Source organism: Bos mutus, chromosome 25 (genome assembly GCF_027580195.1).
Source record: "Bos mutus isolate GX-2022 chromosome 25, NWIPB_WYAK_1.1, whole genome shotgun sequence".
Lineage (NCBI taxonomy): Eukaryota > Metazoa > Chordata > Mammalia > Artiodactyla > Bovidae > Bos > Bos mutus.
In genome coordinates this window covers 5592544-5619009 of record NC_091641.1, presented here as the reverse complement: position 1 = coordinate 5619009, position 26466 = coordinate 5592544, and the positions used below count along the sequence as shown (strand labels likewise).

Below are 26466 nucleotides of genomic sequence, written 5' to 3'. Positions count from 1 at the left end.
CGAGTGGGGGGCCCGCACCCGGTGCAGTTTGCAGAGACCCGGCCCTGCCCTGGCTCCTGAAGGCTCACGTCTAGCCTGTCCGCGCCACCAGGCCAGGAAGCAGCCAGCAGGCCCATCCCAGAGGGCCCAGGCCGGGTCCAGAGAGGCTGTGAGTGCCCTAGGCCACAGGCCTGTCCACGCAGCAGCAGAGGACGGTGGCTAAGACCTCTGGGCTGCCAGGAGCTCAGGGCCGGACGGGACACGGAGGCCAGGCTACGCGTCAGTTTCTTTATTGAGGCGCCCGGGACCCCGCAGAGCGGGCAGCGTGGGTCCCACCCCACCCGCAGGTGAGGGTCCTGCAGCGCCACCAGGCGGCTACTCGGGGGTCCTGCTCCGGCTCTTGGGGGACCAGATGCTGGACAAGCGGAATCTGGGCTTCTTCCTCTGCTCCTCGCCGCTCCTCTGCAGGTCTAGGGGCGGACACAGGGGCCTCGCTCGCCCACCTGGAGGCCGGCTCCCCACAGCCTCCCACCCGCGGGGCCTCCCAGGCCCCAGCAGAGCCCACCCGCCGCCCTCCCCAGGGGAACGCGCCGAGCGCCTGCCTGGAGAGCACCCGCCGGGCTGGGCGCCATCTGGGGGACGAGGCCTCCCCTCGCCCCGACCATGGGACCCCTCAAGCCCGGGAGACTCACTGCCTCATGGTGAGCCTTGCTGACCAAGCGCCTCTGCGGCCCCGCGGGCCGGCAGGCCCCCTCCCTCCCACAGGCCCCGCCCACGCACCACAGGCCCCGCCCCGATGGCCCGCCCCGCCCCCACGGGCCCCGCCCCCCCTGAGCCGGAGCCCCCAGTCACCCAGCTTCTGGATCATGCTCTGCAGCACCTCGTCCTCCTCCTGCTCCCTGAAACGGAGCGGCCGTGAGGGCACGCAGCGGCGGGGGTGCAGGCACCCTCACACCGCCCGACCTCACCAGCCCTCTCACCACCTGCCGGCGGGCCACACCACTGAACCACCCTCTCCCGCCCCACGCGGGTCCCCACTTCTCGGCCCAGCAGGACCTGGGACAGTGACTCGGGGTCGGAAGGGCCGGCGTGCACCAGGGGTCTCACTAGGGGAGACCCTGGGAGCCGGGCTGCCTGGCAGGGCCCGCCCTCAGCCTCAGGACCCACCTGCAAAATGCACAGGGTGGGTCTCCTCCGGCTGACCAGAGGAGAGGTCCTGAGCCCCCCTCACCCGGACCCCCCTGGACCCCTCACCTAAGCCGGTCCTCATCCAGGAAGTCAATGATGTCGCTTCGGCTGTTGACCGTGTGCACGTACTGGTCCAGCAGATCCTGCTCCCGCCGCCGGTCCTGGGGGGACTTCAGACCCTCTGCACGGACAGCTGGCGTCAGCGGAACCCTGTTGTCCCCACCCTGCTCAGGGACGTGGTGTCCCCACTCCCCAAAGGTCAGGCTCCTCCCCTGGCGGAGCAGGGGGGTCCCTGGCCCATGAGGGGCAGCACTGGCTGAGGGAGCAAGTGAACAGCGCCTGAACTGGAGGGGGGCGCTGCGGGCCCCTCCCAGCTGTCACAGCCACGCACACAACACCGCCCACCCGTCCCAGACACGGCGGGCTCGCAGCACTATGGCAAGGGGCGGGCAGGCCTGCCAGGACCCGAGCCCCAGCCCTGCACTCAGCTGCGGGAACCACGATGCCAACAGACTCTTGTCAGCTGCTCCCGGCACGCCCCACACAACCCTCACCACCACCGAAGGAGAGGGCGCTGGGATCGCCATTTTCCAGGAATGAAACCCAGGCACAGAGAGGCTGAGGAGCTCAGCCAGGCAGCCAGCCTGGGGCCCAGAGAAGCCCGCACCCCGCAGCCCCGCCCCGCGCCACCGGCTGGACGCACCCGGCTTGGCCATCAGCCGGCGCAGCTCCCCCTCGAGGTCCAGCTGCTGCTCCTCCAGGCGCTGATCCCTGGCCCTGTCAAGGGTGCGTGGCTGTGAGCCTGGCCACCCGCGAGCACACCCGCGAGCACACCCACGGGCATACCCGTGAGCACACTCCGTCACAAGCACGCCCGTGAGCACACCCACGGGCATACACATGAGCACGCCTGCGAGCACGCCCGTGAGTACGCCACGAGCACACCCGCGAGCACACCCACGGGCAAACCCGGGAGCACGCCTGCGAGCACACCCGTGAGCATACCTGTGTGTGCACGGAGAAGGCCCCTCCAGGGGGCCACGGCCAGACACTCACTTGTACATCAGCTCTGACTCCAGCCTCAACAGCAGCTGCTTCTCATGGACGAGCCGGAACCAGTCCACCATGAGGGCATCCTCTGAGTCATCTACAGAGAGGAGCGGGCTGGGCGCAGGCCGGCCGAGGCGCCCAGGGCCACGCTGGCTGAGGCCAGGTCAGGATGCTGGGTGGGGAGGGGAGGCCCGACCGGGGGAGGGAGGGGAGGCCCGACCGGGGGAGGGAGGGGGCCCCAACCCAGGGTGTGGGGGGCGCTCACCCCCCTCAGCCGCTCGCAGACGCTTCTCCAGCTCCACGCCCTGGAGCTCCAGGGCATCCAGCTGCCTCTCAATGTCCTGCACTTGCCGCTGGATCTCGGGCGGCATGTCGTCGGGGTGCAGCTGGGGATGAGCGGGTGGTGAGAAGTGGGGGGCGGCCGTGAGTCGCCCGGGTCCCAGGGCTGAGCTTCTCACCCACCCCCACCCCAGCCCACTCACCCTGACTGGGGAGGCTGCCGACTTGGCAGGCGGAGCAGCTACACCAGCCGGGCCTGGAGGCCTCCCTGGGGAAGGGGCAGGATGAGCCTCTTCAGGCACCAGGCCCAGCATGACCCAGACGTGGTCTGCAGTGGGGCCCACCCAGCCCTGCCCCCCGGGACGCCCTGGCATCCTGGTATGCCTGCCATGCCCAGCAGCCCCTGCTGGTGCCTGAAGAGTGCAAGCTGGCAGACAAATCCCAGGAGACCCTGTGCTCACCCGGGCCCTGCCCTCCTCTAGGTTGGCAGCTAGCACCCCAGCCACCCTTCCCACAAGATGCCGGGAGCAGATGCCCCATCGCTGCCAGGGTGACTCAGGTTCCAGGAGGGAGGCGGGGCCTTGATCCCGTCCTGGGGCCCAGCCCAGCCCCTCCAGCCCCTCCAGACCTCCAGCCCCACCTCAGATACACAGAGCCCGGCACGTCCAGGTGCACTCGCCTCTGCTGGCACTGGAGGCTTGTCTTCCTCCATTCTAGGCTTCACGAGCTCCTATGCATCCTCCAAAGCCCCACGGGGCATGTCCTCCAAAGGATCCCAAGCAGGAACGCGGTATGCCCTGGACTCACCTGGTTTGCCTTGCGGAGGACCTTTCTCCTCCTCCTTCTGGCTCCGGGCAGGGCTTTCCTTCCTCGACGGTTCAAGCTGCAGCCAGTCGCCAGAAACATCCAGGCTGGCTGGGACAGCCAGCTTCCTGAGAGGGGATGCAGACGCAGACGCGGCTACCCGTGGTGAGGATGAGCCATGTGTCAGGCCGGTAGGCCCAGGCCCTCCCCCTCCTGCCTTCCTGAGCTGGGGCCCCTTGGAGGGTGCCCACATGGGTGTCAGGCCACAATCCAAGTCTGCCCGGCTGGCCCCGTCCATGGGAGGGGAAGGGGACAGAAGCCTGGCCCTTGAGGGCACAGGGGACCTGCTTGGGGAGGCAGAGCGGGGCTGGGAGCAGACAGGCACAGTCACGCCTCACACAGGCATGCCCGCCCGCCAGGACCAGCGGCTGCTCTGCCCCCGAGGGAAGGGCCTGCTAGACCGGGGCTGCCTGCAGAGGAGGGTGGGGGCCTCTGCTGGCAGTACCTGGGAGGCTGGCCCCGGGGCCGGCCGCGCCCGGCGTCCTGTCCACCCGCACAGAGGTCAGCGTGATGTGGATGCCCGCCTTGGAGCTCCCGGACGCCTTCCCGGCTGCATCACCTGTCCGCGGCTCTCTCAGGACCTGAGGTTCCTTTGCCTCCGGGGCCCTGGGCAGAGAGGCAGGAGGTCAGGGGAGGGACACAGGCCTCCCCACACCCTGTGCAGACCAGTCTGAAGCACGCGTGCAGCTCTCGGCCCCGATGGCCTCACCTGGAGAGCAGATGTGTGTGCACAGGTGTGAGCGTGTGCTCAGGTGCACACGGCCGATGCACACACGGCCCCCGCCTGGAGCGTGTATGAGGATGGGTCCCCGCAGCTCACACAGGGAGGCCACCCCGCACCGCGGACCTGCAGCGGCCCTCTCTCCCTCCCTGCCCCTCTCTCTGCCAAGCCTACAGTGAGTGGGGGTCCCAGGTCAGCCCTGGGGGGACGCACCTCGGGTGCTCTCCTTCCCTGGGGCCTCCAGGCTGGCTCAGTGAGGATCCGAGGGTCCTGATGGACCCTCCCTGGAGCCGCCTGACCCCCCGAGGCCAGCAGCCTGAGGGCACATGGCCTGTCCCCCCAGGCTCCCGCTTCCACAGCTGACCCGCACGGGCCGACGGCACACAGCCCTGCCATGGGTGCCAACTGGCCGCCGTGTGGCTGGCCTGTGAGAAGCGCCTGCTCTGTGCCTGCCCGGTGCCCGCCCTGGCCACAGGCGGGGGAGGCTCAGCGCCCCGGGGGCCTGCCACATGCACCTGTCCACAGGGCTCTTCTCCACGGGCTTCAGGCGGGCCCTCCACCCCGCCGGCTGGTCCTCCGGGCTGCCCTGGGGGCTGGCACCTGGGCCTGGATGGGAATAGTCTGCTGGGAAAGGCTGCCCCTCCCGCTCCTCCCACCACCCCACCTTCGGGCGCCCCCACGGCCAGCCTGGCTCCTGGGAAGGGCTCCCCGCTGTGTTGTGTGCCTGGGGGGTCCCTGCCCGCTTCTCCTGCTGCCAAACAGGGTGTGCGCTCCAGGGACTCCGTGCGGGTGTGGGGTGACCGTCTGCAGGCCTCCTCGGCTCCGGGCAGAATGGCCTTCGGGCTGGGGGCTCAGCCACGAAAGAGGAGGAAGAATGCTTTGGATCCTGCGTTCTCTGAGCCGCCCAGTGACCCCACGGGTGCCCTCAGGGGCAGCCCCGGCGCCAAGAAAAAGCCAAGTGCACAGTCCTGCAGCAAAGTGTCCGTAACGCTGGCCTGGAGCACGAGGCCAGGGCAGTCAAGGGCATCAGGGCCTTTGGAGAACAGACCCCGAGGCCAGTTCTGGGCAGTGAGGAGGGACCCATGGGAAGGGGACCCTGCCAGGGCGCCGTCGCCATAGGGCGGCGGGGCTGTGGGGCTGGGCCAGCGGGTGACAGCCCCCCAGAAGGGCCCCCAGGAGCCAGGCTGTGAACAGGACCACGGGCTGGGAACAGAGTGGCCACGACACGGCGGCAGGCTGGGCGCGGGGACGCCGGGGACCCCACCACCCCCACAGCCCGGCCCGCACCCCGCCCACACTGGGGGCTCTTACCCTTGGCCAGCGGGGCCTCCAGCTTCAGCCTGGAGCCAGCACCGGCCCCGACAGCCCCTGAGGAGGCAGCCGAGCCCTTCTTGGCCTCCTGGGATGCCCATGAGGTACTGCCCACACCCGGGGTGGCGGGAGGCCCCATCCTCGCGGGGGAGCTGAGGGTCTGTGGGGATGTGGGCAGTGACGCCCTGGCTGGCGGACTGGCTCCGGGCCCCTCGGATCTGGGATGGGAGCTGGGAGCGGGGGTGGCGGTGGTGGGGGCCCTGTTGGGGGGGCACGGGTGTCAGCAGGGGTGGGAGCTCCCTCGACCCCCAGGCAGTAAGCAGCCCCTCGTCTCCCTGAGACGCTTCCCAAGGCCCACCCTCCTGAAGGCTGCTGCAGGTGTGGGCATTGCATCTGGCCCTGGCGCGCCCTCCTGTGAGCTCTGGGGTCGGCTGGCACTGAACACCCCCCGAGGCACCACGTGCAGGGCGTGGGCAGCACCCTGACTTCCCTCCCTGACCCCCCGACCCGCCCGGAGCAGCCGGGCTGCATGGCAGAGTCTGCGCTCCGTCCTGAGTGACATGCACGAGGCCCGCCCACAGCCACCGCGTCCCCGGGAGTGCACTTGTGCAGGAAGTGGGGCCCCGGGCCCCTCAGGCAAACCAGTTCTCTCTCCCCATCCCCCCAGACTGGGCTCCCCACAGGGGGCACCCCGGGAGCGCTCACACAGCCTCGGCCCCCGAGAGCTCTGGACACCCCTCAGCACTGCAGCGGCAGGGGGTCTGCTTGCCCGTGCCCACCCTGGGAGGCCCTGGCACCCGTCAGCGTCAGCAGCTCCAAGCCAGGAGCGGCCCCGATGGGAAGGGCAACTCCGGGCAGTGGCTGCAGCCTTGTCGCCAGCCTGGCATGGACCCTCCAGCGTGTACCGGGCACCACGGTGCACCACCCCCCGCCCCCCCCAGGGGCTCAGGGCGTGACCTTATTTGGAAACAGGTTCTCTCCAGGTGAGATCAAGCTACGACTTGCTCATCCTGGATGAGGGAGGCCCTGACGTCAAAGACAAGAGGGAAAGGAGAGAAGGAGAGGACAGATGGACAGACAGGAGCCCGTGAAGACAGCAGAGACGAGCCAGGGGCCACGGGCGCCCCCGCGAGCCTGTGCTGGGGTGCGCCCTGCCCACCTCTGGCGCTCGGACCCGCGGCCTCCAGCTCTGTGAAGGAACAATGCCTGCGGTTGCAGCTGCCTGGGCCCCGCTTGTCCAGCAGCCCCAGGACGCGAGCGTGGAGACCCACCTCTACCCACCACCCTGCGGCCCTGAAGGGTCCCGCATGCTGAAGACACTGGGCCGTGCTCAGCCCCGCCAACGCTCAGACCACCCGTGGCCCCGGCCCCTCATCTGTGCATGGTGTCCTCACGTGGACTGAGCATGGCCTGGCCCCCCGCACACATGCAGCCGGCTCTACAGGGCCAGCTGTGGCCCCCGCCTACAGCCTCCAGGCCCTCCTCAGTCCCCACACCCCCCGGTCAGGAAACAGGCTGGGGATGGGCAGCCCTGGTGCCACACGCCAGGCAGGGCCGAAGCCCCGAGCACCTCCCCGGCCTCCCCGGCTGCCCCAACCCCGCTGGGCCCCAGGCCCCTCCTGCACCCACCTGCCGGGCGCCCCGAGCTCCGGGAGGGTTTTGCGGAGGAAGCTCAGTGCCTGCTCCTTGCGGCCGTCCCTGGAAGGTATATCTGCAGCAGCCGGGCCAGGGCCGGGGGCAGCTCCGGGGGTCTGGAAGAACCGCTCCCGAGCCTGCTGGGTCTTAGAGGATGATGGGGTCCAGGCCGGGGTGCTTGCTGGCACTGGAGACGCCGGCCTGGAACTGAGCTTGGTCTGGGGGGCTGAGACTCGGGGTGTGGCCCAGCCTTGCGGTGTGGCCGGGCAAGGATCCGGGGCACTCGGGGTCCCGGTGGGCCGGGGTCTGCCTGCTGGCGACGGCCATACCGTCAGGGAGCTGCTGGTTACATGAGTTCCGGCTTCACCCCCTGCAGGGCCCACCATGAGCCTGGGCACAGCTGGGCTCCCCGTGGGGACTCGGGATGAAGCGGGGGCTGGCGGGTCGGTTGCAGCTGAAGCAGAACCTCTGGCAGACGTACTGCCCGCTACGGCGTCCCAGCCAGGCAGCCTGGCCTTTGGCCCCACGTCTCTCTGTCCGCTTGCCTCCCGCGTCTTCCTCAGGCCTCCAGGGGTCTCCGAGTCCATGGACATGGCTCCATGCCGCCTGGAGGCCAGGCTGGGCAACGTGGGGCTGGCAGAGGTGGTTTCGGGGTGATGGCTGGAGCAGATGAAGACGCCGGGCTCTCCTGTGGCCCTGTAGGCCCCCGAGTGCAGAGTGCTGGAGCACTGCTTACACCTGCGGGGGTTGGGGGCGGGGAAGGCTCCATCAGCCACACGCGTGTTCATTCCTTCCTCCCAGGGCACACACGTGTGCGTCCCATGTCCCCTCGTGTGGCTGGTGAGTCACTCAAACACCCCATCTCCCAATCATTTTGAGGTAGTCTCGCCCAAGGCCCTCCTTAGGGATGCGGACGCCCCGGGAAGTGCCCACACCCATCAGCACGCACACAGACGCACACGTGCACACGCGTGTGCACACGCCCACGCCCACCTGAAGCAGCCGCGGTGGTACAGCCTCCCGTCTGCCAGGTGGCGCTGCATGAGATGCACGTGCTGCCCGCAGACGCCGCAGCTGCTGTTGAGGGAGCCCCCCGCGGCCTGGCCCTGGGGGGTGGGCGCCACTGAGCTGCCTGCCCCAGCCCGCCCACCCCCAGCCCGCCCAGCCACCCAGGGGCTGGAAGATCCCAGTTTACAGACCGAGGCCCCAGAGGAGGCTCATGCCTGGACTCAGTTCAGGGTCTCCAGCCTGGTCCAAGGGGAGGGGGGCTGGGGGCTGATGTTGGGGGACCCTGAGGACCAGGACAGGTTTCAACACCTCCAGTTCCCACCCCAAGGTGCAGAAATCCAACCCAGTTCCCAGCGCCCCGGGCGGGGAAGCCTGGAGTGACTACCCTACCCCATCCCGTCTCCACCTCACCTTGCAGGGCTGGCCTGGGAGCAAAGGACACACCGCCCGTTCTCCAGGCCCACCGGGCGGGGGAGGGCTGAGGTGAAGCAGCGGCTTGCAGCCCGCTGGGCCTGTAGGGCCTCCCTGGCCTCCATTTACCCGTCTGTACAGTGGGCATCACACCCCCACCATCACAGCATTGAAGGAGCTCGTGGGGCCAGTCTAGGGGGCAGCTGGGGCCACGTCTGGGCCCTGAGGGGACTCCACATCCTGGGCACACTCAGGCCCCAGAGCCCTGCTCGGGGAAGCTGACAGAGAACCCATGAACCAGAGTGAGGGGCTGGGCGCTTACAGCCTTCCGCGGGGGGCCCTCCGTGCCCCCATCTTTCCGCTGGACGGTACGGTTTGTGCTGACTGGAGACAGCGGCTGTCCCCGGGCCGGGCCGGGTGCGGGCTGGATGGGCTGGGTCGGGGCCTTCTTTCCAGACGGCTCCTCACTGGCATTAGACGACGGCCTTTTGACACCGGCCGTGCGCTCAGCTGGCATGAGACACGGGGTCAGGGCCCAGGCCCCTCATGCTGGCTCTGAGAGTCCAGCCACCCTCTTCCCCACCCAGTGTGGGTTCCCTGGAGGTGCCAGTGCCAGTGCGGGAGCTGGGGTGGGGGGGTATGGGCGGGGGCCTGGGTGGGGGGCGGCCCTGACTGCTTCCACTCGCAGCAGGGCCTGGCCTTCCCTGCTCTCCCCCCTCCCCTCCCCCCCCATCCCCTGCCCTCCCCATCCCCTCCCCCATCCCCTCCCCTCCCCCCATCTCCTGCCCTCCCTAATCCCCTCCCCTCCCCCCATCCCCTGCCCTCCCCCATCCCCTCCCCTCCCCAAGAGCCCTGCTCTGCGGGCAGGGAATAGGGACTTTCTCTTCCCCCACCGAGTGGGGCTCTAGGGCAGGCTGGCCCTGAGCCCAGAGCGATCCGGGGATTTCTGAGCCTGGGTGAGGCGAGGCGTGGTGGGAGGTGGGGAGACTGCTGCACAAAGCAGCTGGAGCAACGTCCCCCCCGGCCAGCCCCTCCCCTGTCCGGCCTGTAGCAGCTGCACCCTGCCAGGGCCAGCTGACCCTCAGCACCCAACGGGGGGTCTCTGCGTCAGGCCTGAGAGCCCAGTGGGGCTGGCCACGCCGCCCGAGCTGTGGGCGCAGACCCCAGGGATGCAGACAGGCAGACCCAGGCCCGGAGGGGCACGGGAGAGCTGGGTGTGTCTGCCCGCGGGGGGCCTGGGCAGGGCAGCGCTCACCGGAGGCACCCCTCTGGAAGTAGTTGTAGTACTGGGACACGTAGGTCAGGATGCTCAGCCGGTCGGGCACCTTCAGGGCCACCATGTCCTCGGCGTCCAGCAGGGCCGGGATGCCCAGCTGCTCCTCCGCCACGCTAAAGGCCTGAGGGAGGGCGGCGGTCAGCGAGGGGCCGGGAGACCCCACCCCTCCTTGGCCAGACCACCAGCTACCCCCGGAGGAGTGGGATGGGCCCGAGGCAGCAGAACCGCCTGGAGTCCAGAAGGGTCAGGTTCTGGTTCGTGGTCTGCTCGGCCTGCGTGGCTCCCTGGCCTCAGTTTACCCGTCTGTATAATGGGGATCACACCCCAACAACGGGATTGAAGGAGCCAGGGGCCCGTCTGGGCCCTGGTCCTCAGGGACTCCAGCCCGTCACCGTGGAGACCCCTCAACGGTCCCCCACCCCCGGATCTGTGCACCCCTGGCTGACACGGGCCTCACAGGTCACGGGGCAGCTTTCTCCATGGGAGAAGCCCTCCCCAGGCCAACGGGGACCTGTGTCCTAGGAGCCAAAGCCGGGGGCCGCGGCTGGAAGGGCACTGGCAGGAGGGGCTCCCCACTGGCCCTGGCCTCTGCGTCTCCCCGCCCCGCCTCGGGCTGCCTCCCCTACCTGGCTCTGCGCCGTCGGGGCTCTTCCTGCCCGCCCAGTGGGCTCCCGCCTTCGCACTCCATTCCTCCCCTAAACTACCGTGACTCCCCCAATCTCTGTGCATCCAGGAGGCTCCTGGGCCCGCAGCCCCGCAGCCCCAGCGGTGATGGCCCCTCCACGCCAGATACTGAGGCCTCCCGCCGCCTCTAAGTCCTTCAAACACAGGCGGGATCTGGCTCCTCTGGCTGCCCCCCACCCTGCACAGACCCTGTGGCACCAGGGGCAGCTCCCAGCACAACAGCCTTCAGAGAAGAAGCCAAGTTCTCCCCACACCCCGGGCTGCCGGCTGCTCCAGGCTCCTCCCTCTGTTCTAGTCTCCTCTTTCTTTTCCGACCTCCCCCCCAGCTCTGTTCCAGCCTTCTCCTCTCACTGTTCCAGCCTCCCCCTCCGTCCCTGCCGGGTCCCACCCGCTGTCTCCCACAAGCAGGGCGCCCTCCAGCCCCGGAGCCTCACCTCCGCAGCCCCCCTCCCGGCCTCACCCAGGGAGGCACCCCGGTCCCCTCACCACGCCTCGCACCCGCACACACATTCCCCGTGGTCAGGTGGTCTAACCACCCTGTCACAGTGGGCATATCCCATCCCAAGCCGTCCACGCGTGGCTGGTGAGGGTCTGAAACGTGGTCAGTGCCGCTGAGGAACTGAAAATGCCATTTCATTTCATCTCGATTAAGTTTCCCATTGCCCACGCCGAGCAGCGGCTGCACCCGGGCCGGGCCCACAAGGGAGCGCAGTGAGCACGGGCCAGCGCCCTGGCATCGGCAGGTGGCCAGGAGCTCGCTGAGCAGCAGAGACGCTGAGGCTAGCCGGGAGGGGTCCATGGTAGGAGGGCCAGGCAGCAGTTGAGGCCATTAGCCTGAGAGCAGGTCCATCCCAGGACCCCCAGGGGCCCCGTCCCGCCCACTCCCCCTGCTCTGCCCCGGGTGGGAAGGAGGGTCCAGGAAGAGGGACTGGGAGGGCCTGGCTGCAAGATCAGGGGCTGCTCTGGGAGCTGGGGCTGCCCCGCGCGGGCTGGCCCTTCCCCTGACCACCTGCAGGCAGCGGCGACTCTGAAGCGACCCCTGGGGACGTCGCCCCATGAGGGTCCCTGGGACACGGGCTGGGGAGGCACAAGCGGGCACTCACCAACTTGTTGTTCTCATAAACGTTTTCCTTCCTGAGAGCATCGAAGTTTCTGGAAAATAAGAACGCTGGTGTTCAAAGCAGCTCAGGGTCCAAGAAAGGAGGAGCCAGAAGGGCCTGGGGGAAGGGGGAAACTGAGGCCGGGGTGGGGGCGGGGAAGGAAGCAGGTCGCACAGCGACCGCAAGGAGGGCAGGGCTCTGGCCTGGGAGGCCACCCAGCACCTCCTCTGACCTGGGCCCCGCGGCCCACACGGGCCCCCAGCTACAACCGTCACCTCTCACCCTGTGGAGGCTGCACACGATCCTGCCCGTTAGGTGTGGCTGGAAGCAGGCCCTGGGCGGCAGAGCGGTTAGCCCTGCCGGGCTCCCGCTCAGGGAGGGCGCCCCCTGGCAGGGAGCTGGGGGGTCCCAAGAGGCCAGCGTCCCAGAGCGAGTGGCTCCACGGACGGAGGTGCGCACGGCCCAGTGGTCAGGGCAGGCCGGGCCCCGCGCCAGCACCAGGCTCCTCTCGCTCCCTGTATGAACTCAGCGCTGCCTGTGAGCGCTGCTGTCCCCAGCTCCGTACAAACACTGCCCGGCACTTGCAGACGCCATCAACGCCCCGCTCACAGACAGGGATGAGGCAGAGAGGCTCAGTACATGCCCAAGGCCACACAGCAGGACGACAGGACCAGAGCAGGGTTGAGGCCCCAGAGTCCTGGCCTTTGAGGTTCACACGTGCCCGCCAGGTACCCAGCCGTCCTCCTAAGGGGGCAGACCCTCCAGGCTGAGAATGTCAGAGCCCCCACGCCCACCCCCACCCCGCACTTTGCCGCGAGTGTGCAGGGGCCCCAGGCCCGGCCTGGAGTGGCCAGAGCACAGAGGTCACTCCAGAAGGGGGAGAAGCCTAGTGCCAGCTCCAGGCCAGGCCTAGGACTCCGTGCAGCACCGCACAGCACCCCTGGGAGGACGGTCCAAGCCGAAGACACAGCCGGGCCCCAGCAGGCAGCCAGCCCAGGCCTGGACAGTCAGCTGGGTGGCTCAACGCCTCCGGGAGGCCTGGTCACATATGGGTCTGTCTGGCTGTCCATGTGCTGGGCGGCAGCCTCGCCACTTTGGGGTGATCTTCTGCAGAAGCCTCGGGGTACAGGAGAGAGCTGAGGGCTGCACCCCAGTGCTGCCCGACCCGGGCAGGGCCCTCTTCTCTTGGGGCCCCACCTAAGAGGGCGACCGTAGCTGCTCACGCCCACCTTGAAGCTGGGGAGGTCACAAACAGAAAGGAGACCCTGCAGCCACCTGGCCCGGGAGGCCTTGGCTCCCAGCCCTGACCGTGCACTGACCCCCTGACCCCTGACATACCCAGGAGGCCTAGTACACAGATGAGGAAACTGAGGCTGGCCCTGGGCCACACGTCGGGGGGCCCACAGGCTTCTGGCTGCTGTTCATTGCCCTGCCCGGCTCCTCGGGACCCACCGGTCTCCGCCTGGACCCCCACCTCCCAGGTAACTGGTCCCAGATGTGAGACCACCCAGGAGAACAGAGGTGCTTTGTGCCTGGGGCAGGGTCGCCAGCAGGCTGTCTGCGGGGACAAATGATGGCGGGGCAGGGAAGTGGGCGTGGCGGCCCGGCCTCCCCTCCCCCGCAGTCCGTGGCTGGAGGACTGGCTGGGTTCCATCCATCGTCCAGCGACTCCCGGCCAGGCTGGCCCTTCTGACCTCAGCATCCCTTTGAAAGCCCAATCTCTTCTCCAGACCTGCCCTGGGTCACTGACCAAAACGGCCATGTCCTCAGCAAGACGCTCGGTGCTGCCGGGCAGGATAACAAGGTCTGTTTTGTCTCCAAACAAGCAAAACAAGGAGCCCTCTGCCCCCTGTGTTGGCCTCGGTCCACCCGGGGGCTGCAGCGGCTCCGTCCTGCGAGGTGGGGGGCAGCCAGCTGCCCACAGGACCCTGTCCACCTGCAGACTCAGAGTGAACATCTCAGAACCCAGGGCAGGTCGGGGCACCCACGGCTTGGGGTCAGCCCCACTGAGCAGGCTCAAGGTGTGCCAGCCAGAGGGTGCAGAATCGCCCTTCCACTCAAGTTCCAGGCCACCACACTCAGCACCAAAGCCAACCTGCCTCCCAGGCTCCTTGGCTGGGCCAGACCACCCTGACCAGTCCCACAGCGACCATGCCCCACCCAGACCCGGCTCTCTCCAAACTCCCTGTCTCCTGCCGCCGGGCCTTGGCTCAAGCTGTTGCCTGCATCCAGAGCGCCCCTTCTCCCAGAGCCTGAGCTCACAGCTCCCTCAGCAGGGGGTTCGGCCGGCATCGCCCTGGCTCAGCGGGGTGGCAGAAACAGCCAGAGTCAGAGTGGCCTTGCAAACCCTTTCAGAGAGCATCAAGGAGCGCCTGCCCCAGGTCGCCAGCCTTCTCCCAGCAGGTGAATCCCCGGTGGGACGGGCTGAATTATCCTCCCCAAGGGGCCGTTTGGAGCCCTAACCCCCACGACCTCAGGACGTGACCCTGCTGGGAAGCAGGGAGTTCACAGAGAGAATCAAGCTAAGTCAGCAGGGGCCCTAACCCAAAACGCCTGGCGTCCTTCTAAATGGGAAACGTGGACGAAGAGAGGCCCAGAGTGGAGGCTCGCGGAGCAGACCGCATCCGCATGTCCAGGGCGGAGGCCCACAGGGAACCAGCCCTGCGGATACCCGCCTGGGGCTCCTGGACGGGCCGGTGGGACGGCTTCCTTCTGTGCCTCAGCCGCCGGTTTGCAGACCTTGCCCAACAGGCCCCGCGGGCTGACCCCTCGTCTGACTCAGGCAGGCCTGGCGCCAGCTCGTGTTTCACTTTAAGGCCTTGAGGGGTCAAACCTGCACACCTGTGGGCGGGGACCCAGAGCACCCCCAGCCCCAGGTAAATCAGGCCTGTTCCCAGACTGTCCCAGCGGCACACTGCTTAGGACTCTGCTTCCCCTCTGGGCGGGGCACGGGTTTGATCCCCTGGTTGGGGAAATAAGATACCACAAGCCACTCGGTGTGGCCAAAAATAAAAATAACCATAGTAACGATAAAATCATGGATGTTCTGTTACGACTCCAAGGCACCTGCCTGGGGCCAGCACACAGCCCGTGCTCCATAAACGCTCTGATGAGCTCCTCTGTGCAGTGCTCGCTGAGCGAGGGGCCCCCTGGGCATCTGTTCACTGTCGCAACGCTGGCTGAATGAATGAACTCACTGGGTCTGGGTGCCCTGCCCTGGCCAGCGCCCAGCCTGGTACAGTGCCCGGGCACGCACAGCCCCTGCCCCCCGCGGCCACAGCTGAGCAGGGCTGCTGACCTCCAACGCCCCGGGGGCTCTTGGGCATGCATACCCCCTTCCAAATTCCTGGAGGGCTGACCTCACGCTGTTTACTTCCTGGAACTAAAAGCAGCTGCGTGGGGGTGGGCTCTAGGGCTGGAGTGGGGGTGGGGAATGCCAGAAGCAGAGCCTTTTTTCCAGGTGCCTCCAGCACATCTGGGGTTAATCCCACAGGGAAGGGGAGCAGAGAGGGGGGCAGATGGACAGACAGGCCGAGACACAGACGGAGGGACACATAGGCAAGAAAGCACCCAGGGAGGAGACAGGAGAGGCCACGGAGCCGAAGAGAGTGTTGGGGCGGGGGGAGCTGGTTTGGGGCCAGAGACACCAAGGCAGACACCTCGGAAGAGGCTGGGGGACTGGGGCGAGGAGGCGGCCAGGGCGAGGCAGGGAGGGGTCCCCACGCGTGGGGCTGGCCCCAGGACGCCCCCCTGCTTGCCGTCTGGCTGCAGGCCTCCCCCAGGCTGGAGTAGGCCCAGCCAAGAGGGGTCAGCCTGGGGCTCGTGCAGCAGCTGAAAGGGGAGTCAGGCGGGGGTTCGGACCCGAACCTCTTCCCACAGGCACCCTGGAGAGCTGGCCGGAAGGCCACAACAGGGCCGGGCTACAGCTCTCAAGCCAGAGCCAAGGCTTGGTCCCCAGGTGGCTTCCTGCTGACCACAAAGCCAGCGCCGGAGGGTGGGGAGGCCATCGCATGCCCGGGGCCTGGCCCCTCTGCCCTGGCCCAGGAATTAGGTCTTGGGTGGGGGCCTCTGGGACTAGGCCTCCTGACCCCACCATGACTGGTGAGTCTCCCAGAGCGGTCAGGGAGCCCCCCACCACCGCCCCTGCTTCTGGCCCAGCCTGATACAAGCTGCAGGGAAAGGTCAGGTCACTCCCCACGGGACTGTGGGGTGCGGGGGGCACCCCGCAAGTTTGCACAGAGCCCTACTCCCTGACTCCTGACCCCTCCAGGGCCCCCACAAGGCGGGGGGCTCCAGCAGCGCACCCGCCCGAAAGGCCCTGGAGAAGGAAGCCCTGCCTCTGAGAAGGGCTCCCACGCTGGCATCGTGCCCGCCCGCCTTCCTCCCGGCCTCCTGGAGTCTTGGTTCCTCCAGGTCCAGCCCCACAGGTTTACTGCCCGGAGGCGGAACGGGAGTGTTTACTTTGAGCTGTTCCTGAGCTCACCTGGCTGCTGGGCAGGTGTGGCGTCACTGGGGAACAGAGCCTGTGGGCGGCACCTCCAGGCCCATCTGTGAACCTACAGCTTCAGAGTGGGCTCGGCAGGGGGGCTGGGGGCAGGGACAGACCGCTGGGTGAACCTGTCTCCCTACCTGCAGCAGACACTGCACACCTGCCAGGGTGCCTGCGGGCGACCAGTGCAGGGCACACGGGAACCCCAGGTCCCGCTGGGCAGAGCCGCCGTGAGGACCCAGCAGCAGGCAGCCGGAGCCCCGCACTGGTGTGCTCCTCCGCTGGGCGCCAGGAGGAGACAGGCAGCAGGAAGGCCTGAGAAGAGGTAAAAGGAAGGCCTTCCTGGTGGCAAAGCTAGGAGACGCGGAGACAGGATGTCCACTTTCCTGCTGCCGGGGGTCTTCACAGGATGGGGAGGGAGGGGGTGAGTCTCACCCAGGTCTGACCAGGGAGGACAGCCACCCTGCCAAGTTCCCACATGCTTCCTCCCCTCCTGCACCGCTGGGGGCCGGTGGGGCAGCTCAGAGCTTCTTGGGGAGGCCATCCCCTTGCCCAGAGGCGTGGCCGGAGCCAGAGGCAGCGGAGGGGTGCTTAGGGCACAGACAGAGGCCCGCGACGCACGTGGGCCCACGCTCACGGAACCCCACCATTTAGTATCTGTGGAGTCCCTTCCAGGCCCCGCCACGTACGGGACCCTGACGCGTCGCCGACGGCTAACGTGACAAACATCCGCAAACGGGGCGGCTGAGGGTAACAGACGTTTACTCCCTCCCACGCTGGAGACCGGAAGTCCAACGCCAAGGTGCCGGCAGGGCTGAGCTCCCTGCGGAAGCTCCCGTCCCTCTGGCCTCCGGTTGCCTTCCCCGGCTGCAGCCATGCGCCTCCACCCTGCCTCTGTGGCCCGGGCCGCCTCTGCCCTGTCTGCTGCTCCCAGGCGCCTGCAGAGCCCTCACCTGGCAACGACAGCCGCGCCTGCTGGGCCCCAAGCACCAGCCACGTCTGCCGACCTCCGGCTGCATGCTGTTAGCTACTGAGCGCCTGGCACGTGCCAGATATAGTCCCAGGCACTGGGGACGCAGCAGTGCACAAAGCAGACATCCTCCCGCCTGGAGCTGAAAGTCCAGGGGGCAGGTGATGGACACCAAGCCAGTAAGGAGGGGCTACACCATCCCCTGCGCCGGGCAAGGCCTCCTCCTGCCCCAGCGGCCCCTGCCCCGCCCTCACCACCTCTGGAGCTGCCTGGAGCTCCTGTCCGTGTGTCTGTCTGCTGTCCGTCTCTACATCACTCCCTGCCTGCGGCGGGGGAAGGCCACCTGGCACAGTGCGGAGTGCTGAGTATACAGCAGGCACTCAATAACGGTTATCGGAACTGCTGCATGACACCAACTTGCGCCAGGACGCAGACACACCCACATGTGCACGCCTGTGTTCACCTGTGGGCAGTGCATGCTGGGACAGGCTTGCACACACACACAGGCCTCCAACCCCAGCTCAGCTGAGAACAGTTGGGCACTCCTGGGGCTCGGAAAGGCCCCAAATTTCCAGTTACACCCATGTGGTGTCCTGAGGCTGTGGGGCTGGCAGAAGGCCACACCCGCTGGTTTTCTCGCCAGTGGCAGACTCCTCCTGCTGACCCTGTCCAGGTTTCCTGGGCTCAGTCACCAGCTAGCCTTCCCCAGGACCCTGCCTGCCCCAGCCTCCACTGCTAGTCCGTGCCCCAGTCTCCAAGACCCCAGCCCACCCCTCAAAGCCCAGCTTCAGGTGTTCAGTGTGGAACACTCGCTGCATCCCCAAGCCGGGGCTGGGGGCAGAGAGCACAGCCCACCGGCCTCACACGTGCATTTCACAACCCCCGGCTGCAGGAGGAAATCCTTGCGGGCCTCTTTCTTAAGACCAGCTTCCCTCTAGAGGGCCTGGGGACAGTCCCTGGGGTACAGGGGACATCTGGGTGCGGGCGGTGGGGGGGGGGGCGGGGCATGTGCAGGCTCTGGTTCTGCCTGATTGTGCTCTGTGTCCCAAGAAAGGATGCCTCCTCCCTGGGCCTCGGTCTCTCGGTCTCCCGGTCTGTAGAGCAGACCCGAGGGCAGCACTTACTGTAGGAGGTACAGCCTCGGGCCTCTCCCACCTGCGGGCTCCCTGGAAAACCTGTTCCACCCACCTCTGGCTCCACCCACAACTTCTCGGGAGAACTTTGAAACACCCTGCTTTCCCAGAAGGCATCTTCTGAGGACACTCTTCCCGAGCCTCTGTCTGGCCAGCCCAGGCACCCGCCCGGGCAGCTTTACTCATTGTGAATTCTCACGATGCAGGGGCCCAGGGCCTCACGGCACAGAGCTTTGTCCCAGCCAGCTGGGTCCCAGTCAAAGAGTGTTTGCTGAGTGCGTAACAGATGGAAGGGCCCAGAATGGGGACAAGGCCTGGCAGCAGGGCAGGGTCCACCTCCCAGCCTCGGCTCCGAGACGCTCCTGGGGGGAGACGACCTAGTCCCCAGACTGCCCCACCTCCCAATGCTCCTGTCTCTGGCCCTATCACCCCAGGGTACTGAGGCCTAGCCAGTGGGACCTGGACCCGGGTGGTCTCAAGCTTTTGGCTCTGTTAGCCCCTCCCCTACAGTGACCCTGGGTTGCATTCCTAAAGGTGCCTAAACAGGCTCCGGGAGGGGCAGTACCCCACAGTCAGTCCGATCAGTAAGGGCCCCTGATCTGGTGGCTAGGTCTCAGGACAGTGGGGGGTCTCAGAGGGCCCGGAAGGGCAGCTGTGCCGGCCCTTTCCCAGGGAGACCAGCCAGGAAGGCTGGCTGTGGCCAGAGCCCAGGTCGCTGGCCTGAGTCACAGACTGACTAAGCCGGCGGGGGCGGCCGGAGGTCCTGGCTCCGGCCCAGCTCCACTTGGTGGTCGGGCAAACTGAGGCCGCGGGGGCAGCCTGCGGAGCGTCCCGCCGGGCCGGGGGTCCTGGCCGCAGTCCACTGCCCCGCGCCCGGCCCGAGCAGGCCGGCCTCGGTCTCCCCGGCGGCGCGCGGGCGGCGGCGCACTCACATGAGGTCCGGCCGGTGGCGGTGCAGGATGGCGCAGAAGGCCAGGCCGTCGCGGAACGACGTGGTCATGTCGGTGATGCTCACGTCCCGGTAGCCCTCGCACTGCTGCCGGCACCACTGCTGCAGCGCCTTGATGGCCGCCATGCGGGCGGCGGTGTCCGCCCGGCCGGCGCCGGAGCTCGGACAGCGCTTCCCGGTGGCCGCGGCCCGGCCCGAGCCCGGGGGGCGGACGAGAACCCCGTCCCCGAGCGCTGGGAGGACGAGGAGCCGCGGCCGAGGAGCCCCGGGAGCACTAGGAGCCGGCGGGAGCGCTAGGAGCCGGCGGGAGCGCGGCCGGAGCCCGCCCGCCTGGCCCTGCCCCCGGCTAAGCTACGCCCCCTACCACGAGGTCCCGCCCTCCAGGCCCCACTCCTCCAGTCAGGATCCGCCCCCGGAAATGCCCCGCCCCCGGGCCCGGCCGGACCCCGCCCCGGCCTGGCCCTGCAAGGCTTCGGCCCGAGCAAGCCCCGCCCATAGGCCCCGCCCAGGCCCCGCCCGCCGCCCGCCCCTCCCTCCCGGGGTCCTGCGGAGGCGCTTCGACGCTCTTTCTTTTCAATCCTGTCCCGCACCCTTCTGGGACGCGGAGACTGAGGCCTGACCCGGGTGCCGCCAGGCGGGCCGGCCGGCGGCCCCCACGCCCTCCCGGCGCTCAGCAGGAACGGCCCTCGCATTTCTGGCCTTTGGAAGGACTTTCCGATCCGGCCTGTCTTGCCGGCGGGCCCGTGAACCTCCCAGATACAAAGAAGAGGCAGCGGAGGCCGGGAAAGGGGCTTGGTGTCGTTGGCGGCCCTGCCGGTGGGGCGACGTCCTCTAGGAGCCTCCCTGCCTGAGTCCCCTGGGGGGTCTCGGTGTTCTGGTCTGTGTCCCAGTTTTCCGCTACGCCCCAGGTTATTAAGGAAAAAAAAGGTCCCATGGGGACCTCAGTTACGGGGCTGCTCCCAGCCGTCCGTGTTCTCTGGGAACCCTGTCCGTATGCAGGAGGACAGGCAGCCAGAAACACACGAGACATGTGCGGTGACCCTGCCCACCCGGCCAGGCCCAGGGCTTGTCCAGACAAGGCTGCTGCGGGCAGGAAGGAAGGTGTTTTTCCTATAGAGGCCCAGCAAGGGGACAGGGTGGCTTCTGTGCCCACTAGAAGGAGTGGAGACGGTCTTCCCACGCAGAGGCAACTCCTTTCTGCGACTGGGCCCAGTGGTGGTGAGCTTCCCATCCCAAGGGGAAGCAGGTACTAGACAGGGAGCCCCTGTGACTTGAGACCGTGGCCGCTGCCCTGACCCCCTGGGGTTTTCCGGAAGGGACAAAGGGCGATGCCCTGCCAGCTCGGCTTGGCTGGTGCTTAGTCCTGGAGCCAAGTGGGTTTTCCTGACCCCAGGGCAGAATTGAGAACTGGAAAAGCCAGTGAGGCAGGGAAAGGCCAAGGCCACAAAGGGGTGGTCACAGGGCTGGACGAGGCTGGGGGCTCCGAAGGAAGAGGGAGGTGGCCGGAGCGCTGACTCTTGCCCGCATGGCTGCCTCTGGGGACAGTGGTGTGGCAGGCAGCACGTGTGGGGTGTCCCCTTCAGCACCTCACAGAGAGTGCGACCTTCTACCTCGGATACCTCCAGTCTGCCCACACCTCCCCGCCACGGCCCCTCCCATCCAGGCCACGGACACCTGGCCCCTGACCTTGGGCCCCTCCCCCGCAGCCTAGGGATCCTTCCAGAGAGCCAGCAGAACAAGCCCTTCCCTGCTTGGCCCCTGCAGCACTCTGAGTGAAGTCCGGCCTCTTATCACATCTCCTGCTGCTGCCTGGCCCCACCCTCCCACACCTGCCCTGCCCCTCTGGCCTAGAGCCTCTGCCCTGGGGCCCCCTGCACTCAGCCACTCCTGGGCCTCCCAGCCCTCAACCAGCCCCGCCCGCAGCCACCGACGTGGTCCTGCTGTTGGGGCCGCAAGCCCGGGCATGACCCTCGCCTCCTGTCTCCTCCCTGCCCACATCCAGTCCAGCCGGAAGCTGACCGTTGCCACCACCTCCACAGCCACCAGCTGCTGCAAGCCTGGGTTTCTCCAGGAAATCTAGCCATACCTCTGCTTCTGGCGTGACACCTTCAGTCTCTTCTCAGCACAAAATCTTTGACAACAGTGGGAGCCAGAACTTGCCCCCCAACTTCTCAAACCCCTCCTCCGACCCCCCCGCCCCCACCCAACAGAAAAGCACTGTCTTCAAAACGGGCCTTCCAGCCCTCCCCCAAAGTCACCTCTCCACATCCCCTCCCACCACTGCCCCTCGGACGTGCTCCTCTTCCTGCCATTTCCGCTGCCTGGAGCCTTCTGCAGCCTCCCCTGCAGGTCAGGAGACTGCTGTGGCCTACGGAAGCGGTGGGTGCACTCCGTCCCCGTCTTCTCCGTGGTCTGCGGGCTGGATGGAGAGAATTTACCAGATGATGGGGCCGCAGATGGAGGAGCTTGGACAGTGCAGGTCCGACAGAAGGTCATCACTGGCCAGGTTGGCCTCTGGGTCGCGAGAAACACTGGCGGGCTGGATCCCGTTGCTGGAACTTTGGGACGTGTTTGTTACAGCAGCTAGCATTCCTACCTGACTGATACACGTAGCACAGACAAAGGCAAACGGCCCCCATGACAGTGCCCCGAGGGGATCCAGTCCCTTTAGATGGCGAGCGAGGGGCCCCTGTGCTGAGCCAGAGGCAGGAGATGGCTTCCCTGGGGAGACCTGAGACCTGAGACCTGAGGGTAAGTGGGAATCGGCTTGTCCCCCTGAAAGGACAAGGACAATTGGCTTGTCCTTCCTAAGAGGAAGGGGGGAGTGTCCCAGGCACAGGGGCTGGCGTGCATGGAGCTCGGCAGCAGGGATGAAGCCAGGGGAGCGCCCGAGGGATGGAGGAGCACCGGAGGGATGGAAGGACCCAGCTGTGGGGGCGGCTGGGGTGGCGGCTGGGGGGGCTCGGGGAGGCGGCAGGGCCAGGCCGGCCCCACTCCAGCCTTTTCTAGCATTTCCACACCCATTTTTCTCACCAAAAGTGGGTGGACCCGACCTGTTCTGCAGCTCAGGAAAATGAGGCTCTGAGGGGAGAGGGGACCACTGGGTAGGCAGACAGAGCTGAAACCTTGGAGTCCCAGCCCCTGCGTGTGGGAGGGCCCAGGGAGCCTGGGTCAGCCCGGCCGGCCTCCTACCCGGGGGGCCACCCTGGTCCTGGGCAGGACTTCCAGGCCAGATGGTCTCAATCTCCCCGCTCCTGCTTTCCAGACCTCTTAGTGAGGCTGGGGGCCCTCCCTGGGAGGAAGGCTGGCAGGCAGGGTGCTGGGGACCAGGGGCATTCGGACCACAGGCAGCACTGATTTGCATCCCAAAAGCTTGCTGGGCCCCTAGGCAGGTAAGCGGTGGGGGACCGTGGAGTGGCGGGGTGGGGTCTGCAGACCTTTTAACCGGTAGATTGAACTGCAAGTAACAGATCCGGTCAAGGCTGATGGCCTGAGCTGGAACAAAACCAGGGGCGCCTGTCCAGACACAGCAGAGCTGGCAGTGCCTGGAGCCTTGAGGCAGAGGGAGGAGACCAGAGCGGGAGTAGGGGCGGGTGGAGAAAGAAGGGAAAGGTACCCACCCACCAGGCCCTTCCTGCAGGACTTCTCAGAGCCTTCGTCCCCTGCCAAGCAGCGTGACGCCCAAGGGAGTGGCCATGCTGCACAGGGGTTCCCAAACTGACCCCCGCGTCAGGGTTGTCTCAGGAAACGGCGCTAGGAGCCCGGGCTTGTGTGGAAGACACGCTCGGACCCCACAGGCAGGCCCGGGCTGGCAGCCGCGCTCTGCACAGCTTTGCCCCATCCGTCACCCTGCTTTTCTGAGCCTCCTGCGCTTCACAGCAAGGCGAGTGGCTTGTCCCCAGCAGCACTGGGGCTGACCCGTGGAAGTGAGGGCAGCTGCAGTTGTGGTCGCCAGACGCTTGTGGGCAACAGCTGAGCAGAGCACCCCGAGGGGAACCAGAGCCACTTGCACGGGTACCAGGGGGTCACACGGACTTCACAGCAGAGCATCCCAGGGGCGTCCCATCCTCCCCCGGTTCCCAAGGCCACCGTCAGTTCAGCTGCTGGCTCACACAGGCGGCTGTGGATGCCAGCACCCCAGGCAGGAGGGAGCTGGAAGCTGTGACACCCCATTTTAAGGGGCCACCCATTAATTAATTAGGCCCCATGAATAATGCACGCTGCCTTGGGTATATTAATAGCATATTTATACGGCATGCTATGGATAGTATACGTTCTCGTCCGAACACCTCACGAATAATTCACGACCCGCTCCTTCCCAGGCTCCGGGGGAACCCGGCCGGTGCTTTGGCTGAGGCTCGTGGTTTGCTTCCAACAGCCGAATTTTACATTTCATTATAAATGGCTTTGCTGGGCATGTCGGTAACTTTTACATTTCCATCCACTTTATTATTAATGGCTTTCCCGAACTGTAGCAGCCCAATGTTGCACACAATGCATTATAAATATTTGATCCAGCATCTATAGTCTGCCATTTATCATTTATAACGGGTTACAAAAACATTATAAAACATTAACCGCACATTTATAGATCATTTTCGGCTACCACGACGATGTGTTATAAATACATTATTAATTCTCCTCATGCCATTTATAGGAACCCCGTGTAATGGGGCCCAGCCCTCCAGCCCTGTTAACAGCACACAGGGGCTGGCAGGGGCACCGGGCGGCGGGCCAGGGTGGAAGCTGGCCCTGCCTGCAGCGCCTGTGTGTCCTTGGCGAGGTCGCAGCACCTCTCTGTTCACAGAGCAGGCCTCGAGGACGGGCCCCCTTCACTGAGCACTCCTGTGCTCACAGCCCCCAGACCCGGGCGTCGGCGCGTCCCATCACGTGGAAGTGGAGGCTGCAGTCAGGGATGCTGAGCTGGCCGTGGAGGCCTGGGGTGCCCCAAGCCACCTGCCCCCGGCTTGGGGCTGAGAGTTCAGACACGGCTGCCCTGGCCTTGAAGGGAGCAGGCCTGGAGGACCCCAGGGGTGGAGCAGAGGTTCAGGGCGAGGACACCCAGGCAGGGGCGGCAGGCTGACGGGGCGGCTGGGGCCCAGCGTCCCCCAGCTCCTGCTGCCACGGCGCTTCCATCCCATGGGCTCTCCCGGCCTGTGGGCGCCAGGGACACCGACGGTGATCTGGGCCAGGGATGACGGGCTTAAGGGCCCTTGAGAGCCCCCCAGAGACTCCCTGGGTGTGCAGAGCAGGCGGCAGTCAGCAGTTGCTTCCTCCGCTGGAGCGGTCAGTGGGGCCCAGGGCTCTGCTGCCTCAAGTCCTGCCCCAAGGCCCCCGCTCCCCGTGTGTGGCACGTGACCACTCGCTGGACGATGCCCATGGAGCCCCGTGTGTCAGGCGTACCCTCTGGGCCGCTTGAGCCCCACAGACCTCCCAGGCCAGGCTTTACACCGGGAGGCACCAACAGGAAACCGGGGCTGCGGGCTCTCCACGCGTGCAGCACAAGAGCCCAGGGCTCCAACTGTAGCTTGGCAAGCTGAGTCCTGCAAAACTCCTCTTCATCCTGCAAAACCCACTGGACACTCCACCTTCTCGGAACAGCCCTTCCCAGCTCCCCGGAGCATGAGCCTGGTGGGGTCTGACCTCTGGGGGCTCGGCCTGGGCCTGGACCGGGGAGAGGGCTCCGGGGTCAGCCTGTCCTCCGCAGAGCCTTCCTAACAGGCCACTTCCCCTGGGAGGGAAGGGCTGGCAACCCTGGGGGAGCCCCCCGCCATAGCCCTCTTGGCCAAGATGCCTGAAATAACCCCACCTCAGCCCAGCCAGGCCGAGCTGCACGTTTTCAGTTGCTCTGAGGGAGGAAAAGCTGGGGAGTGTCCTGGCCCAGGACTCTGGGGCAGCTCGACCTCGTGTGACCTGAACAATGAACGGCCTCAGTGCCTCATCTGCAAAGCAGGGCCACGAGCCGGCCCTCCCTGGGTGAAGGCGCGGCCCTACTGCTGGGGACCTCCATGAGGACACCTGGGTCCTGGGCCCCCGCTGCCCACGTCTCTCTGGCCCTCTGCCCGGCCACCTGGCCCGTCTGCAGGTCAGGGTCCACCTCTTGCCAGGACCAAAAATGAAACCAGGAGGCGTTTGTTAATGAGGCTGTAAGGACACAGATGAACTCGTCACCATGGCAATGGCAATCTGGCCCCACCCCTCTGCACCTGGTGAAGAGAGCCAGGTCCTCTGTGCCCTCTGACAGCCCTCCCCAGACAGCAAGGGGCCTGGGGGCCAGCGGGGCTCCTCAGCTCACTGCCTCCCTCTGCTTGTCAAAGGGGGGCTGAGGCCCAGGAAGGGTGCAGGGGTCACACGTCCAGGACTGGAGCCGGGGGGCTCCACCCCACCTCCACATCTCCCCACCTTCCTGACTCTCAGGAGCCCCAGCCCCAGGCTGGCCCGTTTCCCGGGACCTGTGGGTCCAGCCAGGCTCCTGGACCTTGGATGTCCCCTGGGCAGCCCAGCCCACCCTGCTCTGCAGGGAGCGGCCCCGAGTTTCCGCCATGCAGGGAGCGGGACTCGGGCTTCCACCTGCACGGTTGTGCACAGGTGCCTATTAGGTGGCCTTGCTCCCCACAGAGGGGCTCATTCGGCGTCCCCAAATACCTGCTCACCCCACACACGCACACCCCGCCCCTGCCCCCCTCCACTGGGCCCTGGGCCAGGCGTCCCTGTGTAGAATGGAGCTGGCCAAGGACGCTCATGGGGATGGGGGCCAAGCCAGGAGGCCACCCGCACCCCCGCTCTGCCCTCCCCTGCACATGGCCATGTGCTCCCCGAGCTGGCCCCGCACCCCCCGCAGCCCCCACCCGCCAGGCAACGCTGAACCCTGGCTGGCAAACTCAGGGGCTACGGACGCCGCCGAGCCGCAGCCACCTGCCCGCAGCCCTGCCTTTGCCCCTGTGGGTGGGGGCGGGCAGCGCCCCCTCTCCCAGGGCCCGGCTGTGCCTCCCTGCCAGCCTCGGCCCTGACGTTGCTGGGACTGGGCAGCAAGGGGCCCCAGGCTCCCCTAGAGCCTGCCTGCCAGCTGGGCCCGTCCTCGGCCCGTGTTGGGGTGAAACACCCCAGCCCCAGTCCTCCAAAACCCCAGGGCACCTGTTTCTGGCCACCCTGGCCCGGGTGAGACCTGCAGATGTCCCCACAGCCACCACCCAGGCCCAGATGGGGGCTGTGGCATTGTGGAGGTGCCATGGGGCTCCCCGCAGGGCACCCAGGCTGGGAGGGGACCCTTCAGGTCCATGCCTGTCTCTGCAGGGGCGGCAGGGGGGCTCCAGCCCCCAGGTGGGGTATCCATCCCACATGCCCTGGGCAGGAGCCACCCAGACAGGACAGGAGGGCGTCGGGGGGCTTCACCGGGAAGTGGGTGGGACCTGGACACTG

The 26466-nt window shown here is 67.1% G+C and overlaps 1 protein-coding gene across 2 annotated transcripts; it reads right to left on the bottom strand.

Moving 5' to 3' along the window:
* Nucleotides 1–253: 253 nt before the first annotated feature.
* MICALL2 (MICAL like 2) lies at nt 254–19392 on the bottom strand. 2 transcript variants are annotated; one of them, XM_070362487.1, is made up of 18 exons: nt 19031–19392; nt 11510–11558; nt 9702–9843; nt 8769–8956; nt 8021–8133; nt 7022–7765; nt 6552–6581; nt 5393–5652; nt 4597–4687; nt 3806–3966; nt 3304–3456; nt 2700–2764; nt 2483–2603; nt 2224–2314; nt 1871–1944; nt 1234–1348; nt 832–878; nt 254–449 (listed from the first exon to the last, which is right to left on the bottom strand). In XM_070362487.1, the coding sequence occupies exons 1-18, from the start codon at nt 19171–19173 to the stop codon at nt 355–357; spliced, it is 2682 nt and encodes an 893-aa protein (XP_070218588.1). In that variant the 5' UTR covers nt 19174–19392; the 3' UTR covers nt 254–354. The 2 variants fall into 2 exon arrangements, with proteins under 2 accessions (XP_070218588.1, XP_070218589.1); XM_070362488.1 differs by lacking the exon at nt 6552–6581.
* Nucleotides 19393–26466: the final 7074 nt, after the last annotated feature.

Excerpts from the sequence above, each read along its gene's own strand:
- MICALL2 (XM_070362487.1), bottom strand. The coding sequence starts at position 19,173 with ATGGCGGCCATCAAGGCGCTGCAGCAGTGGTGCCGGCAGCAGTGCGAG. Across the intron at positions 8,134-8,768 it reads AGGGCCCCCCGCGGAAGGCT|GGCCAGGCCGCGGGGGGCTC; the intron begins GTAAGCGCCCAG and ends CCCACCCCCCAG. Across the intron at positions 3,967-4,596 it reads GAGAAGAGCCCTGTGGACAG|GGCCCCGGAGGCAAAGGAAC; the intron begins GTGCATGTGGCA and ends CTCTCTGCCCAG.